Below are 16,457 nucleotides of genomic sequence, written 5' to 3' on the forward strand. Positions count from 1 at the left end.
TCAGGAGAAGTTGACAATTCTAGCACTTTGAATTTGGACTTCTAGCCTCCAGTCTGTGAAAAACCAGTTTTTGTTGTTTAAGACACTCAGTCTGTGGTATTTTGTTATGGCAACCTGAACCAAGACAACTGGCTAGTTATCATGCCATTTATATAAATACATACATTGATATCTCCAGGTTTTGGTGCCTACTAAGTACATGTCTTTTCATTTTATCATCACTTGAAACTTCCCAAATTTTCCAAATGCAAAAACTTGCTTTCTTTTTCAATTAAACATCTTAAATAATAGGCTGTATAATATATATTTGCACAGTTCAACTAATTAAAGCCTCTATTACCCATTAAAATATTGTCATTTTAAAAATACATAAAATTTACCATATTAATAATTTTCAATGTACAATAGTGTTAATTATGTCTGTAGTATTGTGCAACAATATTTATAGAACTTTTTCATCTAGCAAAATTAAAATCTAGGCCTTTTGACCAATTTTCTTGTTCCCCCTTCCCTCAGCCTTGGAAGCAACAATTTACTTTCTAAGAGATTGACTATTTTAGATTATTCATTTAAGTGGCATCATGTAGTATTTGTCCTTTTGTGTCTGGCTTATATCACAGCATAAAATCCTCCAAGTTTATCCACATTATTGCAAATGCCAGGATACCTTTTTAAAGCTTAATAATATTCCATAGTATGTATATACCCCCTTTTGTTTATCCATTCATCTGTTGATTGACATTTTGGGTTATTTTCACCTCTTGGCTATTGTAACTAATGTTGCAGTGAATATGGGAGTACAAGTAACTCTTTGGGATTTTCAATTTTTAAAAAATATATTCTCTGAAGTGAAACTAGATCATATGGTAATTATATTTTTAACTTTTTAGAAACTGTCATATTGTTTTCCATAGCAGGTGCACTATTTTACATTCTCACACATGGTGCATAAGTCTTCCAATTTCTCTACATTCTCACCAAAACTTAATTTCTGATTTTTATATACTAGTCAGCCTAGTGGATATGAGTTTAGATTTGTGGTTTTGATTTGCAGTTCTCTGATTCTTAGTGATACTGAGCATCCATTTTTATACCCATTGGCCATTTATATGTCTTCTTTGAAAAAATGTCTGTTCATGTCTTTGCCCATTTCTTAATCAGGTTATTTATTTTTGCCATTGTTGTATGAGTTCCTCATATATTATGGATATTAACACCTTATCAGATATATGGATTACAAATGGTTTCTCCCATTCCATAAGAATTTTTACTCTATTGTTTGCTACACAAATGAACAATCACTTTTAAAATCATTTTTTAAAAAATTCTGTTGTGTGGCTATTTCTACTCATTAGACTTCTTTATAAACAAATGTTTGTTGTTCAGGGCTCTAGGATATGTTTGTTTTACATTTTCAGTTCTTTCAAATTGAGGTGCTATACAAATTGATTGCATTAGTTGCATTAGCTTATTGTTTTGTGAAAATATAGTAACTTATGTATAACAAGTTACCAAAAATCCATAAAATGTAAAATAACAATTCATGTTTTTTAAAAGCTAGATATAACCTCCATAGGATTTTTTATTTTTCCCCATAGAATTATTCCATTTTAGAATTTGTCATATCCATGAAACATTACACTATGAATTTGTGTGAGATAGCCTATCATTAGAACTATTTTATTTAGTGACATATGTAATGTAGGATTACAATTTGAATTAGCATAATCTTAAACCATCCTCATAATCACTCATTATTGTAATTCTAACATTTATTTAGGGGAGGAAAATCCCTATGTGTGATTCATAGTTTAAGAAAATTAATTTTATTTAAATAGCATTTATTTGAGATTGATTTGGTCCTCTCCATAAATAGAGATGGTTATCATGAATGCCAGTTGCTATATAAAATAATTCTTATTTCATTAGTAAATATAGTAAATATACCTAGACTTTAATGTACATAAAGAAAAATAGCATAAATAAATTGCTCAGTTGTCTTTTTAAAGCAGATCTATTAAGCAGTCTTTTCTGGTATTTTGAGAATCAGCTTGGGATAAAATCACATACCAAATAAGTTAAAGACTATTGCTGTGGCTCACATAAATTATATAGGTACTATTGAAATCAGGATATTTGTTACTGAAAATTTAAAAAAAGCATTTAATAATGTGTGCACACTAAATTGGATTAACAAAGTAATCCATTATATAGATTTAATTAGTTATTACATAGCAGATTCTAGTTCTACATGGTATCTTCGTTGATTGCAATAAAGATGATTGTCAAGTGTGGTATAAGCACAGTTGATGTGGTTTGCTCTGAAGCCCAGCGTAGATACCTGAGTGGCAGAAAATTGAGTCAGTTTGATGTTGTAATACCCAAGACCCTGGACTAGCTTATTCACTTCTCTGAGCCTCATATTCTCCATCTCCATCACAGCATATGACTTTAAAATACTGTGTTTTCATCAGGAAAGTAAAATGTATTCATATCCTCAGAAGACTTTAAAAATCCCACATTCTTAATAATGATATTTTTTCATAATAGTCCAGTTTTACCATACAATAATTAGGTAAGCAAGAAGGTATAATAAGAGACAATAGAGGACCCAAAATAATCATACTAAGAAGTAGTAAATGAAGCTACTGGTACTCTGTAGTAAGTGTGTATAGATTAATGTTGTGTTTTCATGACATCAGTAGAATTGATTACAAATTTTTAAGTCAATTATTTCATTTGAGTCATTAAAAAAACCTAATTTGATTCTGCCTCCCCCCAAAAGTAATTAGTACATGTTTTAATGACATATTCATAGTCATAAGTCTCCACGACAACAAAACTGTATAAACGACTTCAGTTGGAAAGTGGAAAGAGGTCTTAACATCTGAGTTGCCTTACTTCTCCTCATCTTGAGTGACTGCTCCTAGAGAGAAAAACAAGGGGTTATTTTCTGGTTTTTACTTTACAGGTACATATCTTAACAGGATATAGAAAAATTCTAGTAGCATCAGCAGCAGCAGCAGCAGCAACAACAACAATAAATGCAAATATATGTTAGTCTTCACTGAATTCTTTGGAAAAAAACCTGGTTTCCTAATCTAAATTCATAGTGGTAACAATTACAATAGTAAGTATATTGGTAACTAGCATTAACTGAGTTTGTCACATGTGCCAGGCACTATGCTTAGCACTTAGCATAAAATCCTGGTCCTATGCCCTTTACATATAATATAGACTATTATTAATACACAATGCTTTACTAAATGATTTGGATACATTGTGAGACAAATCGTCTGCCCCAAATTAGGTTGACATATAAGTACAAAATTGATCAAATATCATTAGCTTATAATGTGGTTATTGGTCTTGATGAGTGTATGATAAAATTTGTTTATTTATTCACTATGAAAGTTCTACCTATGGAACACCATAGTTCTAAGGAGCAATCGTTGTAGTCTGTTAAGTAGTATTTTGTATATACTATTTTCAAATGTCTCTGAACATTCTGATGCTTTATAACCAGCCATCCACAACTCCTTTCCTCATGGGGTTTGCAGCACTTTGAGGGAACTCTTTGAAAGATAGTTTTGCTTGCAGCTGCGCCAGGTGAATAAAGCATCAGATAATATTTGTGCAAGTCTTTGAGGGATGTAGATGAAAGGTGCTTTCCCAATACAAAGCACTAATGCCATATTCATAGAAATGCTTTTTCTTCACATCCTTTGCCTTAATGTCTGAGTCCTGGGGTGTTATTGCAATAGGTATTTTGGAAATGTATGTATACCCCCAAATCATTTAATATAATGGAAAATGGAAGTGAACACATTCAGAGCTCTTAAAGGAAATTCATGAAACACAGATTGTTATCTGAAGTGAAAGGAACTGAGAAAACTGAGAACATAATAAGAAAGCTAATCAATAGATGGTGTTTGGTTTAGCTTGGAAGAGTAAAGGATAGAAGTCAACTGTTCTTATATTGACTAATGACTTCAATAATAGCTACTTAGGCCTGTTGGGAAAGAATGAAAAATGTGAAAATTATACATTTTTGAACTATAATGGAGAAGTTTCAAATAACCAAGTATTTTGGATCCAGATAGGTTTTCTCTTAGCTTATTTATCAGATTGTACCTGAATTTTATGGATTTTGTTGGGCTCCTTAAGTTGTCCTTCATTTAATATTATTATTTAATATTTAGTCTGTACCAAGCACTCTAAATGTTGTATACAGATAACCTCATTTAATTTTCATAAACATTAAAAGATTTTTATTATTATCCCAATTTTACAGATGAGGAAATAGGCTTGAAAAGATTTGATTGCTCAAAATCAAACTGAATGTAAATGGCAGAACTGTGATTTAAACCCATATTGGTCTGATTCTAATGTCTGTGACTTACCTACTATATCATTTGGAAATGTTATGATGTACTTACTAATATAAACAAGTTATGTACAGATGCCATCTGTAAGTAAGTAAACTAATGAAGGAGAAAGTACTTGATTTACCTTATTAAAAAAAAAACAAATGAAAGACATTCCTCTCTTTGTCTTCTGCTTCTAACTTAAGTGTTTTCGTAACTTTTTAGGTTCTCTTTTCTTTTGCTTCTCTCATCATTTGTTTTGAAAGTAATAAGTAATAAAAACATATTAGCAAGGCATGAGTTCAACTTTAAAGAAGATAATGCAGTAATTCAATAGTAGATGGTATTTGGCCTTTTATTTTGTACATCTGTACACCTTGACCTACAAGTGACTTTTTATGATCACCACTAGAAGGCCTTGTGATGGAACAGTGATAAGATCTATCCATTGTCATCCCTAAGTAAGAATGAATGGGAAACACCTAGGCCCTGCATTGTGAGTAATGACTAAAGAAAATTGCCCTAGAGCTGCCATAGAAAGAATTTGCACATCAGTGAGCTCCACATTAAGCCTGGGTGACATGACTTCCTGAATAACAGAATCATGTTTTACATATCAGTTTCTGAGTACACATGGTCTGGGAATATAAAAAACAGCAATCCCATAATACTAGGTTGTTTTACACTGAGTTAGTGTCATCTCATTGTGTGGTTTACCAAAACCAACAAACAAGAGCTTTTCTTCATGAAATACAAGGGAAACACAACAGAGCCATGTACATACACCTACATACTAATTTTATTTGTATCCTTTTTTTGGTGCTTATTTACCATTCAAGAGTAAACCAACATAAAAGCAAAGTTGAATCAAATCCAGATTGTCATCATGCCCATCCATGAACCCAAATCACATTCTGTGGTCTGGGCTGGTGTAAACCTCCAATATTAATACACAGAAAGGAGAGCCTGTGCACTCAATCATCGGTTTCAGTTTCTACAAGTGACTTCTCTGAGAAAATGTTTCACATAGGCAATATGTGGTTAATCCTCTGTCCCTCTCAGCATCCCACCTATCAAACATAAAATGTTTCCCCTGGGTACCTTTTGAAAATTTTATTTAAATTAGCTTAACCAAAAATCCACTTGTTTAAGATACTTGCTTAAAGGAAATAGTCACCAATTACTACCTATGAAATATTTTCTTAATTTCTAGAATCACCATTTATATTTATTACTATATTCTCATAATTTCCTCAGTGCATATTCTCATTTTTTCCTTGTGTTTATGCAGGCTGATTTTCTTCCTCTTGAGACAAGCTAATTTTTCAGCTTTCTTAAGGCATCTATACATTACATTAATTTCAGTGTGGGAGCAGTCTCTGAAATCACCATTGTTCAGCTAATCCTAGCTTTGTTATACTATATTCCACTAATTTGTTTATTTTGATGGACATTTTTCATTTGATCCACTAGCAGACACATCTATATCAATATATCAGTACATTTCCTAACTGAGCTACTTTCTCATGACTTCATTAGCCATATTCTAGTTAATGAAGTCTCAAGTGCAATCTATATGTAATTCAAGGCTACATGTGAAAACACATCATTACAAAAGAATTTATCAGATAACTTTTTGTATTCTAGGTGATGTTCATCCAGAATGCTACATTTTGTTTGGGGAACCATAAAGACCTAGTTAAATTGGAGAGAGTCCAGGGAGATAAGCAGTAATGTAATTGAGGGAATTAATCAGATTTTAAAGGAAAAATAAAATAAATTAAATATGCATAGCTTAGCATAAGCAAAATTTATAAAGTAGGCTTAGTCATAGGCCTTTGTGTTGGCAACTCTCCAAAAAATAGGTCTATTTAATATCTCACTAAAATACCATGTTGAAAAACAAGAAAATGAAAATTTGTAATAATGAGAACAATTCAATGAACATTTCAAGAAGAAACCTTTTCAGGCACAGGCTGTGCCCACACAATGCCAAAACAGCTGGTAGGAAAGTGAAGAATTCAATCAAATAAGTTATTTGCAACCATAAAACACTCTCCCACCATAGTACCTGTATTTTTTATAAAATAAAACTTCAATTAATTCAAACTTTAAGCTTTTTAAATTCACTCAAATTAGTTAAATTTGACAATAAGCAAAATAATAAATGTACTGAGTAAAATTATGGGCTATGTGTGGGAGATATAAAGGTGATTCAGACACAGATCCTAATACAAGACTTGTACTTGCATAGCTTGAATGCAAAACGGGAAATAAAACTTTTTCCTTTATACAGAACTGTTACTTTCCTGCATATATTTCTTAATAGATTCCCTCAGTAACTCAAAAGATGTCAGGCAGAAAGATTGGTGGCAACCAGTATTGTTTTACCAATAGCCATCAAGATCACAATTCTCAACTTTTGGGCCCCAAGACATTTGAATAACATGTATATGTGCAAAACATTCCTGTGAGAATATCAGAACTTTTTTTCAATCCTCTAATTTTCAGTTTTTGGGGGAGGTAGGGTAGGAGTAGAGACAGGAAAAAGCAAACCATCATTCCCATAATATGCACTGAATCATTTTACAACCATATCGATATGGCAATCACCTATTGAAATGGCTTATAAGATCAGATTTTTAGCTGGGTGTGGTGAGACGTACCTATAATCCCAGCAGCACAGGTGGCTGAGGCAGGAGGACTTCAAAGCCAGCCTCAGCAAAATCGAGGCACTAAACAACTCGATGAGACTCTGTCTCTACTAAAATACAAAATAGGGCTGGGAATGTGGCTCCGTACTCAAGTGCCCCTCCCTGAGTTCATTCCCTGGTGCCAAAAAAAATCAATCAATCAATCAGGGTTTTACCCAATTCCTGTCACAAGGTATAAGCTCACCTCTTTCATTCCTATCTGGGCAAGCATTCAAATACAACTTTGTGAGAGTGGCGCTATTAGAGATACTGCCTTGAAACCACTCTTACCTATTATTTTAAAAATAAATAGTTTGTAAATTGCCTTCATTGTAGTAATAAGTTATCAAAAATTGGTACGTCTTAATCTTGTAGCTGAGAACTGTTGAGCTAGAGCAATAGGCCAAAATATGGGTGAAATTTGAGAAGCATCTGGGTCTTATGAATACTGCTGTAATAGTGCCATCTCTTCCCATTGTCCCAGATGGGAGGTCTTATTTACAAGTACAAAAACTGAAACTCCTTTTCACCACTCCACTGGATGTCTACGGGGCCCCTGTATCTCTAAAGTTGTCCGGCAGGGAGGAACTAGAATATAAGGCACCTTTCTCACCAAACAACCAGCCAATCATGGTTGGGTTGTTGTATTAATAATAAGCAGCAGTTTTTCTCCAGAATTCATTTGCAAAGTTTGGGCAGCGGGTGAAACCTTTCCGGGCTGCCCTAATCTTCATGTTTTGTCTTAATCCTCTGGGACCTGTCTTCTGCTTTATGTTTTCTATTACTCTTCATCTAGCCTACCCTCATTATTTAGCATATGTTTGAAAAATATTTTTCTTAGAACTTTAGACACAGTCATAATGTCTTCTTGATTTGTGCCTCAAAAATTCAGAGTTTCATTTTCATAAATAATATTAGAATGATTTTCATCCTTTGCTTTTTGAACAAACATAGGGCGACCATTTGTAATAGAATAATAAAAATGAAGTCCTGAAAATGAAAACTTTGTAAAACTCCAGAATATCTCTTATAGCTATTTATTAAATAATTCACTGTCAATTAATTCATAACTTTCCATTACCTACTTGCAAATAAATAATGAACTTGGGGATTGAAAATAATTGAAATACCTACATACAACTTTAGTTTGAGTATAAACTAAATATGAAACTTTTAAGGATCATTACTTTTTTATATTTTCTTTTTGATATACTTCACTGGCTAATAATGGAAGCCACAGCATCATTGTCAGCATAAGATAAAACAGGGCAATTATCTATTTCATGTTTCATGGTACATAATGGATAATAGAGTTTCCTTCAAGACTGTGGTGAAAAGGCTTTGGTCAACCACTAATTTTAATTGCTAATTAGTATCATATATTAATATTTAAGATTTGACATTTTTAATTCCAAATTTTACCATGAAGTAAAGCCTTTATCATTCTACTTAGAAAAATGATAATATTTGTAAGGTAACAAATGTATTGTTCCCATTTTTCTCTTCTTTTTAACATTGCCAAACTACTCTGAAAATATAAGCAAGATGTACACATCCTTTATTTTCACAGTATAGAAAATTACTTTGAGGACTTACTTTAACTTTAGCAAAATAGCATTTGCCACAGTGAGAGCACACACATGCACACTCTCTCATGTGCTCTCTCTTTCTCTGTTTCTTGATTTGAAAGTCCTAGTTTGTTTGTCTTAATCTATATCTGAGATTGAATTAACACACCAGCCACTTATTAGCATAATATTAACTACTATGCCAAAGACTGGCTAATTTCGGTATGTAAAGCTGATATAGTATACAGAACAGGTATATTCCCCCTATAACAGAGACAGATAGATGGACCTGGGGAGGACTGTTTGGGAATCTTTGGCTCATCATTATGCTTGTATCACACATTAGAAAACAGGAAAACCGATGAATTAGCCCTAAAAAATAGAAAGCTTAGACTTTCTGGAGGTAGACCAGCACATACTTTGAAAATAAACATCAGATTATGAAAAGACTGAAGTGCAAATACTGGTATCAGCACAAACATGTAAAAGGATTCTTAAGTGCTTCAGTATTGACCTTTATTTCTAGTGGCTGTAACAAAGACCAACCCAGAAATTTACAGAGCATATTATGTAACTTGTTTGCTTTAGAAGAGGACCATTCAAAGTCTTCAAAGAGATGTACTTTAAATCTCAAAGTGTGCATGGTGTCTCAGGGTAGTGGGAGCCATACAGAATGTAATACTCCAAAACCAGATTGAACCCATTTAAATTATAAATTATCATAATTTATTGTTAGCCTTCCCTCAAAGCTTCTGTGACTCCTGTCATTCAGTCATCTGCTTTAATTGTGAATTCTCCTGTTTCTCCCTCTCTCTTTTTCCTGTTATTGTCTGTGGTTTGCTCATATACCTGCCCCCTACACACAAGTATTTATTAAACATTAGCTCTTTTAATATATTTTATTTCTAGTCTCAGTATAAGGGTTTGTTTAACTGATGAATCTACTTTTATTAAAAACTCTTGGTAGGTACATTAATATTAAAGCAGTATTATTTCAGCCAAAGAAGTGATAAACTATACTTGTTTACTCTGTTTTCTTCTGACAACCAATTTACTTTATTTTCTTTAAGCCTTTAATAATAATTATATTATTATTATAATTATTATAATAATCATAAGCTTCAGAATAGAAGTGTCCACAGCCAGATACACTTAAGATTAATTTAATAATCCTTGAGCACTATGAAGTTAATGGATATTAGCCATAACATGCACATTTATAAAGCACCTCCTTACAGGATATGAAAACTCCTGTAAGTAAAGTACTGTAAATTAGAAATATGTGTTTAGAACTGAGTAGTAATAGTTAATACTAATAACAAATCTCTCATTTCCTTAAGCCTGATTCCTTTTATTCCCTCTCCTACCTAGGAGGACAGCTCTGAAAAGCAACCCAAAGAGCCACAGGCATAATTGGTCTTTGAGATACTTGACATAGTAATTATGGCAATAACCCTTGGTGTTCTGATGTTTTTTGCACGTGTAGATTACTATATTCTTCATAGGCATTAATTAATATTGCCTTATAAGAGTTAAGGAAGGTAGTTAAAACTAATATAGGCCCATAATTCCATATCAAAAAACCCTTTGGAGTTCACTTTTCTCAGAATTTAGAATTTTTCAGATTTTGCAAAGGCAATACTCTGTATGTACTGAATATTATATAACACCAAGTGGGGTATTGGCTAGCACCTCTTAATAAAATGCATTAGTATATTCACAGTTAAGGGTATATAAATTCACTAAATGAGGTAAAGATAATATGTGTCCATTCAGGTCACAATTTTCCTCCAAAAGAACTGGAAAAATAAAACAACAGTTTTCAGGGATTTCCTTATTCCAGGATTACAAATAAAGAATTGGAAAGCTACTTTTCTCTTGGCCAATGAGATAATAAAATATAAACTAAGGCCAGGAAGTGCAGACATGGCTTCTGACCATTACAGGAACATATGTGCCCCTTTTGGCAACATATACTGCATGATAACTTTTGAAAAAAAAAAGCATATTTGAGGGAATACTATCATTGAATTCCTAAAGAAAAGAATTATCAGTTTATTACATAGATCTTGGGAAAACTGGGCATATGTTATATGGGTCAAATTTTCAAGGAAAATGATCTCTTTGTCATTACTGTAATGCTAGCAATATTTATTTTTAATACCTACAAAAATTACTTTGCATGTTCAGTCAGTTCTGCTACAATGATTGTTTTTAAAACGTTAATTTGTTCCCTTGCTATTGGTATATATATATATATATATATATATATATATATATATATATATATATATATATATATCTGAGAACAGTTTGAACTTAAGGCAAATTTTGTGTCTTTTTCCATCTGTTAAAACACTAGATAAATGCAGAAAACTGCATACAACAGAATGAGCTGTAAGAAGACAAAAATGAACACTTGCATACACCTGAAATATTCACCAGCTACCTCAGTTCACCACTTGTGCTGAGAGCTTCACTCTTCCACATCTGGTGTTAGAACTTTTGGTCCTAGTCAGATAACTCTCATTCCAACAATTTACAATAACTCACTATTTGTAACCTTTACAACATCCAGTTTCAATAGCAAGCTTCAGATCATTTTAAAGGTAAATTATCATATTTGGTATGACATTCATGTATTTCTTAACTACTAATATGTATAAAACTGCCAGAATTTCTAATAGGTTCCTTTTTTAAAAATGTGTCACTCATAGTGTTTTATAGTGTAGTGCCCAACACCATTTTTCTCATCAAGTTTTTTTCCCATGTGTGATTTTGCACAGTGCAGTGAATTTTAGAAATGCAGGCATCACCTTATAACAGAACTGACTATACGTGTTAATGAAATGTAAGGGTCAAAACACCCTGATAGTTTGCCACATGGTGTTTCTGAGCAGAGATACTCTAATTTCTGGTGAAAATGTTCTCTAACACATGATCCAAATTAAGGTTTACTTGCAAGAGGAGAAAAAAAAAAGATATGTTTAAGCACTTTCCCAGTTACCTTTTGGAGATAAGGAGAGTGTTGTTTCTGAAGGCTCAAACTTCTACTGACAGTTCTCTCACACCAAAAAATGTCTCAGATCTACAGTTTGGAGGACGTTTTCCTCTGAGAAATTATCTTTCCAAGTTTTTTTTTTTTAGGAACTCAAACCTGAAACTGGTTCCTCTCCAAGTATTAGACCTTTCCATCTGAAAACTTAATTTACTTTCAGAAAGCTCTATAAGTATGTCTGGGTATCTACATTTGCATAATCACCACTCTGTCCCTTCTCCCTTGCTTCTTTCTTTCTCTTGAGCACACAAGTATACATTTTCCAGATTATTTTGGAAATGAGTGCATGTGACTCTTAACCCCCCGGAATTGGTGTTCCAGAGCTCCTGACAATGAACACTAATGTATTTTTCATTAGTGTTTAATGTTGGGAAATCCTATTTCATGGAGCCCAAGGATTAAATTACTTCATTTGGGAGGGAACAAGTGCATTCCCCATCTTTTCCCTGAGGTTAAAAAAAAAAAAAAAAGAATGAATTTGAGATCATTTGCATTTCATAAGGGCTTAAGGTCTGGATATATTCCACTCAGTGTAACAATCCAATATTGTGCAAGTGTTTAAAGACAGTATTAACTAGTAAAGAAAACGTAAGCATATGAAATATGGGAATAAAAATACATAGTAAAAGAGATAAAATATGCATATATATTTATACATATACATGTATAAACATATATATACACATATATAATCAGAGTGACTATACAAAGCAATTCTTCCTGCAGCAGAAATATTATAATACCATGATTGCAATTTTCAATGAAATTTTTTTTGTCATTTTTCATAAAAATAAGAGAGTTGCAAAGTTTTGAAACAGTAAATCCAGGTGATCATGAGTGTGTTTCTTTCTTTTGAATAACTATACTGAATAGAAACTTTATTTTGAACAACTATGCTGATAGAAGTGTGTACCAATTAGGAGAGTAGATGTCATATGTGTTGTTTCAAGGTTTCTAAGCCTAACATCTAAAAAGAATTCTTCCTCTGACGCTGGATCTTACACTTTGCTTCCATTTCCTTAGGTCATTAAATCATTTCCCATAAGTGGCTTTAGATAGCAAATCTGTGGTGTGTCACTAGTACTCTTTTGACATCATGGAGGAGTATTATTTTACAGACCCTCTTCAGGGTATTGTTGTTCTTCCCCATGGCTCTGGGAGAGATTCCAAATAGACCTCCAAGGGAGAAACCTACTTTTCAGTGAACAGTTGAATATATATCCAGTGACTGCATTAGAATGAGAGCCTAAGGGAACACTAAAATGGGGTTCACTAGATTCCCTCAACCAGTCAAATCCTTTTCAATGAGTAAAAAGTTTTAGGGATCTTGCTCTCCACCCAGGACTGTGCTCAATGCTATGCAGTGTATAAGACAAGTAAAAGTTGACTTTGCTTTAAGAAATGTGTAGTCAATTATGGGTGATAAGATAAAATACATAGGACATCAAGAGAATGCCATAATATTGCATACTCAGGGATCAAATTTATGGTAAGAACAGTGTTAGTCAGAGAAGAGTATTATTTACTTACCAAAATAGCATAATAGAAAGAGTACTGGGCTGGGAATATCAGACATAGGCAGGCAAATTCATATAAGATGAATAAATGAACAAGTTACTTCACCTCTCGGAGCTTTAGGTTCTTCATGTGTAGCTGAACTATATGACCTTATATTTCTACTACATTTAAAAAAACAAATAACCATTGACATACTGTTCAAACACATTTTACATGAATAAATTTAATCATTAAGAAAAAAGGATTGTTATCTCCATTTTATAAATGAGAGGTTAAGCTTCTATGTGATGGGCAGAACTTAAACCCAGATTTGTCATACCTCCAAATCCTATGCTCCTTCAGTATGCATAGCATTACATAACTCTGCCTTCTGGCCTACATTTCATGAGTTATGGTCTAAGAGGAAAACAGACACGTAAACATAAATAAAAATGCCAGAAAACTTAGGGATTCAGTGTCTCTCTATCTTAAGAAGGAAAAGAGAACTTGTATTCAGAAATCTGCAGTACAGGGAATAGATCATTGACCAGAGAGTCAGGAGATATGGGTCCTAGTCTGAGCCACACCACTAACTTGTCAAGTGTTCCTGGACAAGTTTTCTCATCTGCAAAATGAAAGGATCTCTGTGCTTCTCTGAGTCCCAAGATTGGAGAGCATACATCTAGTTATGGTTATGAGTATGAGCACGGAGACTTAAAAAATTAATGAGATATTAAGTACTGGTGATGACATTTTAGTGGATATGGGATTTGGGCTGAGCCTGGAATAATGGGGGTGATTTAGAAAATTCATGAAGCATTTTAAATACACAAAGAGTGCTGACCACCTAAAAGAATCCTTTATGAATGAATGATCATCACTCCCTTCCTTATCCACCTTTGATACAATTCAAATTGTCATATAGCAAGTTTATTTAAAAGGGTGCCACCTGTACTAGAAAATTCAGCTAAGAATTTGTCATGCTTTGAGGAAAGTAATATTGTTTTATAATATGAAAAACCATGCCAATGTCTTTCAAATTGTGTCTGAGATGGAAGAATTTAAAGAAGTATTTTTTTTTTCTGTGATCAGTCACTGCATAGTGTGCCTCAGCACAAACCAGCTGAGCCCTTTGCTAGGCATCGAAAGCCTCTAGCATTTTTCTGCTTTTCAGCTCTCAGTCATTGGGGAGGTGGGACAAAGCCATTCTGTCTACAAAGTTTATCCAGAATATGCTGGTGTTACAAGCAATCACTTGACATCTATTATGTTTCTCCTGTGGAAGAGAGGTGGCTATCAACTACTATAGTGATTTCTTTTCAAAGGGGTTTAATTGGGGTATTTCTCATTGGGCCAAATCTAACTCACTGTCTTTATGTGTGCCTGCCAGGAAAGCAGTGGAAAAATACCAAACAATAGCAAAAACAGAAGTCTGAGGACGGCTGTCCCAGGCTGCCCCCTCCACAAACAAGCAGAAAAAAAAAAAAATTAAAACAGTCTCCCTGCTGCCTAAACTGCTGCTAATATGGCAGAGCTCCTAGAAAGGTGAGGGGGGGGGGTTCAGATTGCACCTTGAATGGCCCTGGAAATACGAATTTTAACTGGAACAAACTCCTTTTAGCCTACCTTTTACAAGTAGCACTCTAAAGTAGGGGGCTGAGGAAAAGATCAGTTTCACGCAGATGAGTTACACACTTGTGAGCTGCTTTTCTGAAGTATGGATTTGCTCTTTTTTCTGAGGTAAGCCAGAAGGTGGCCTTATATTTTTATTTGAAGTGCCAAATGGTTTTCCTTGCAATGAATTTGTGCCTTTCACTGGTATTTTCCAAAGTGAGATTTTTGCAACCGATGGAAATCAGCTCACTTCTGTTCTGTAACTTAATGTCTTGTTGATGATTTATTTGTTCAGTAGCAGAAACTATGACAAATTGTGTGAGGCGACCTCATTTACTTTTTAGTTGCTGCAGCCCTGAAGAATTTACATGGAAATGCAACTGTGAATGTTTTACATTTCATGAGCATGCTGCACGTGCTTTTGTAAGTTAAGTGGCATTTTTACAGATATACTGAACTTAAAACTCTTCCCCCACACCACAGGTTATATTATCTGAAATCCTGGTAAGTCTGTCATGCTGCATTTCTCAGACTGCCAAGAAGGAGAGTAAATCTCTATTTTGTGTTTTTCTTCATTCTTTTTTAGAAATGCAGAGCAGCCCACACAACCAGTTCACCTTCAGACCCCTCCCACCGCCACCTCCGCCTCCGCATGCCTGCACCTGTGCCAGGAAGCCACCCCCTACAGCGGACTCTCTGCAGAGGAGATCAATGACTACCCGCAGCCAGCCCAGCCCAGCTGCTCCAGCTCCCCCAACCAGTACACAGGATTCGGTTCATCTGCATAACAGCTGGGTCTTGAATAGCAACATACCATTGGAGACCAGGTACTTGAACTATTACTGATCACACTAACTTAAATATTGGCAGAGGATGATTCCACTGATTGTAGAAACTCATCTTACCATAGTTATCTGCCGAGATATACAAATTCACATCTAGATACACATCCAGATGCATGGGCAAAAGGGCAGGGCCCTCCAAAGCACTCAAGCACTTACATCTAGATCTGGGCACACTCACAGTCAGGGATCAAATCAGATACACATGTAAAGATGAAAATGCAGATGCATAAACACCTCACTGTCAGATACCCACAAAAACATGAAATGACATAATTATCTAAGCTGTCAGTGCAGCTTCAAAGTGAAATGCATTTGTCCCTTGTTTGAATATGGTAAATTGTCCTGCACTATTACAGGAAAATCCAAACAATCAGAGGAAGAGTGATAGTTTCCATTTTTATTTATTATAAGATTATTTGAACAAGTAAATTGCCTTTAAATATTTTTTTTGAAAAGTATTTATTTGCCTCATGAAGAGGGAGTATAAGTGTTTCTAAAAAAAACTGGATTCTGACTTTGGGATGAAGTTTGGTCTTTTGAGTAAAAAAGAAATGCTATTGTTTTTCTGTCAGTTCACATATTTAGGTTTCCAGATTAAGTCCTGAAGTGTTTGTCATATGATTAAAATTCTATTCCTCCACAATTCTAGGTCCCTTAATCATGATAGACTTTAGGACTAAGTGGGATTAATTGAGAAATTAACCATCATTTCTAATCACTTGTTCTTAAATCCAAAATTACAGCTTTCAGGACTGGAGGTGTGGTTCAGTGATAGAGCAAGTCCTGGTATGCATAAGGCCCTAGGTTCAATCCGC

The 16,457-nt window shown here is 34.0% G+C and overlaps 1 protein-coding gene across 5 annotated transcripts in view; it reads left to right on the top strand.

Moving 5' to 3' along the window:
- Positions 1 to 16,457, top strand: part of Tenm1 (teneurin transmembrane protein 1) — a 780,422-nt gene that overhangs the window by 412,210 nt on the left and 351,755 nt on the right. For all 5 annotated transcript variants that reach the window (XM_040285140.2, XM_078034300.1, XM_005319330.4 and 2 more), the window contains one exon: positions 15,384 to 15,624. In XM_040285140.2, the coding sequence (XP_040141074.2) occupies positions 15,384 to 15,624 (241 nt within the window). The remainder of the gene's footprint in view (positions 1 to 15,383; positions 15,625 to 16,457) is intronic.

The sequence above is a fragment of the Ictidomys tridecemlineatus genome, chromosome X, assembly GCF_052094955.1.
Source record: "Ictidomys tridecemlineatus isolate mIctTri1 chromosome X, mIctTri1.hap1, whole genome shotgun sequence".
NCBI lineage: Eukaryota > Metazoa > Chordata > Mammalia > Rodentia > Sciuridae > Ictidomys > Ictidomys tridecemlineatus.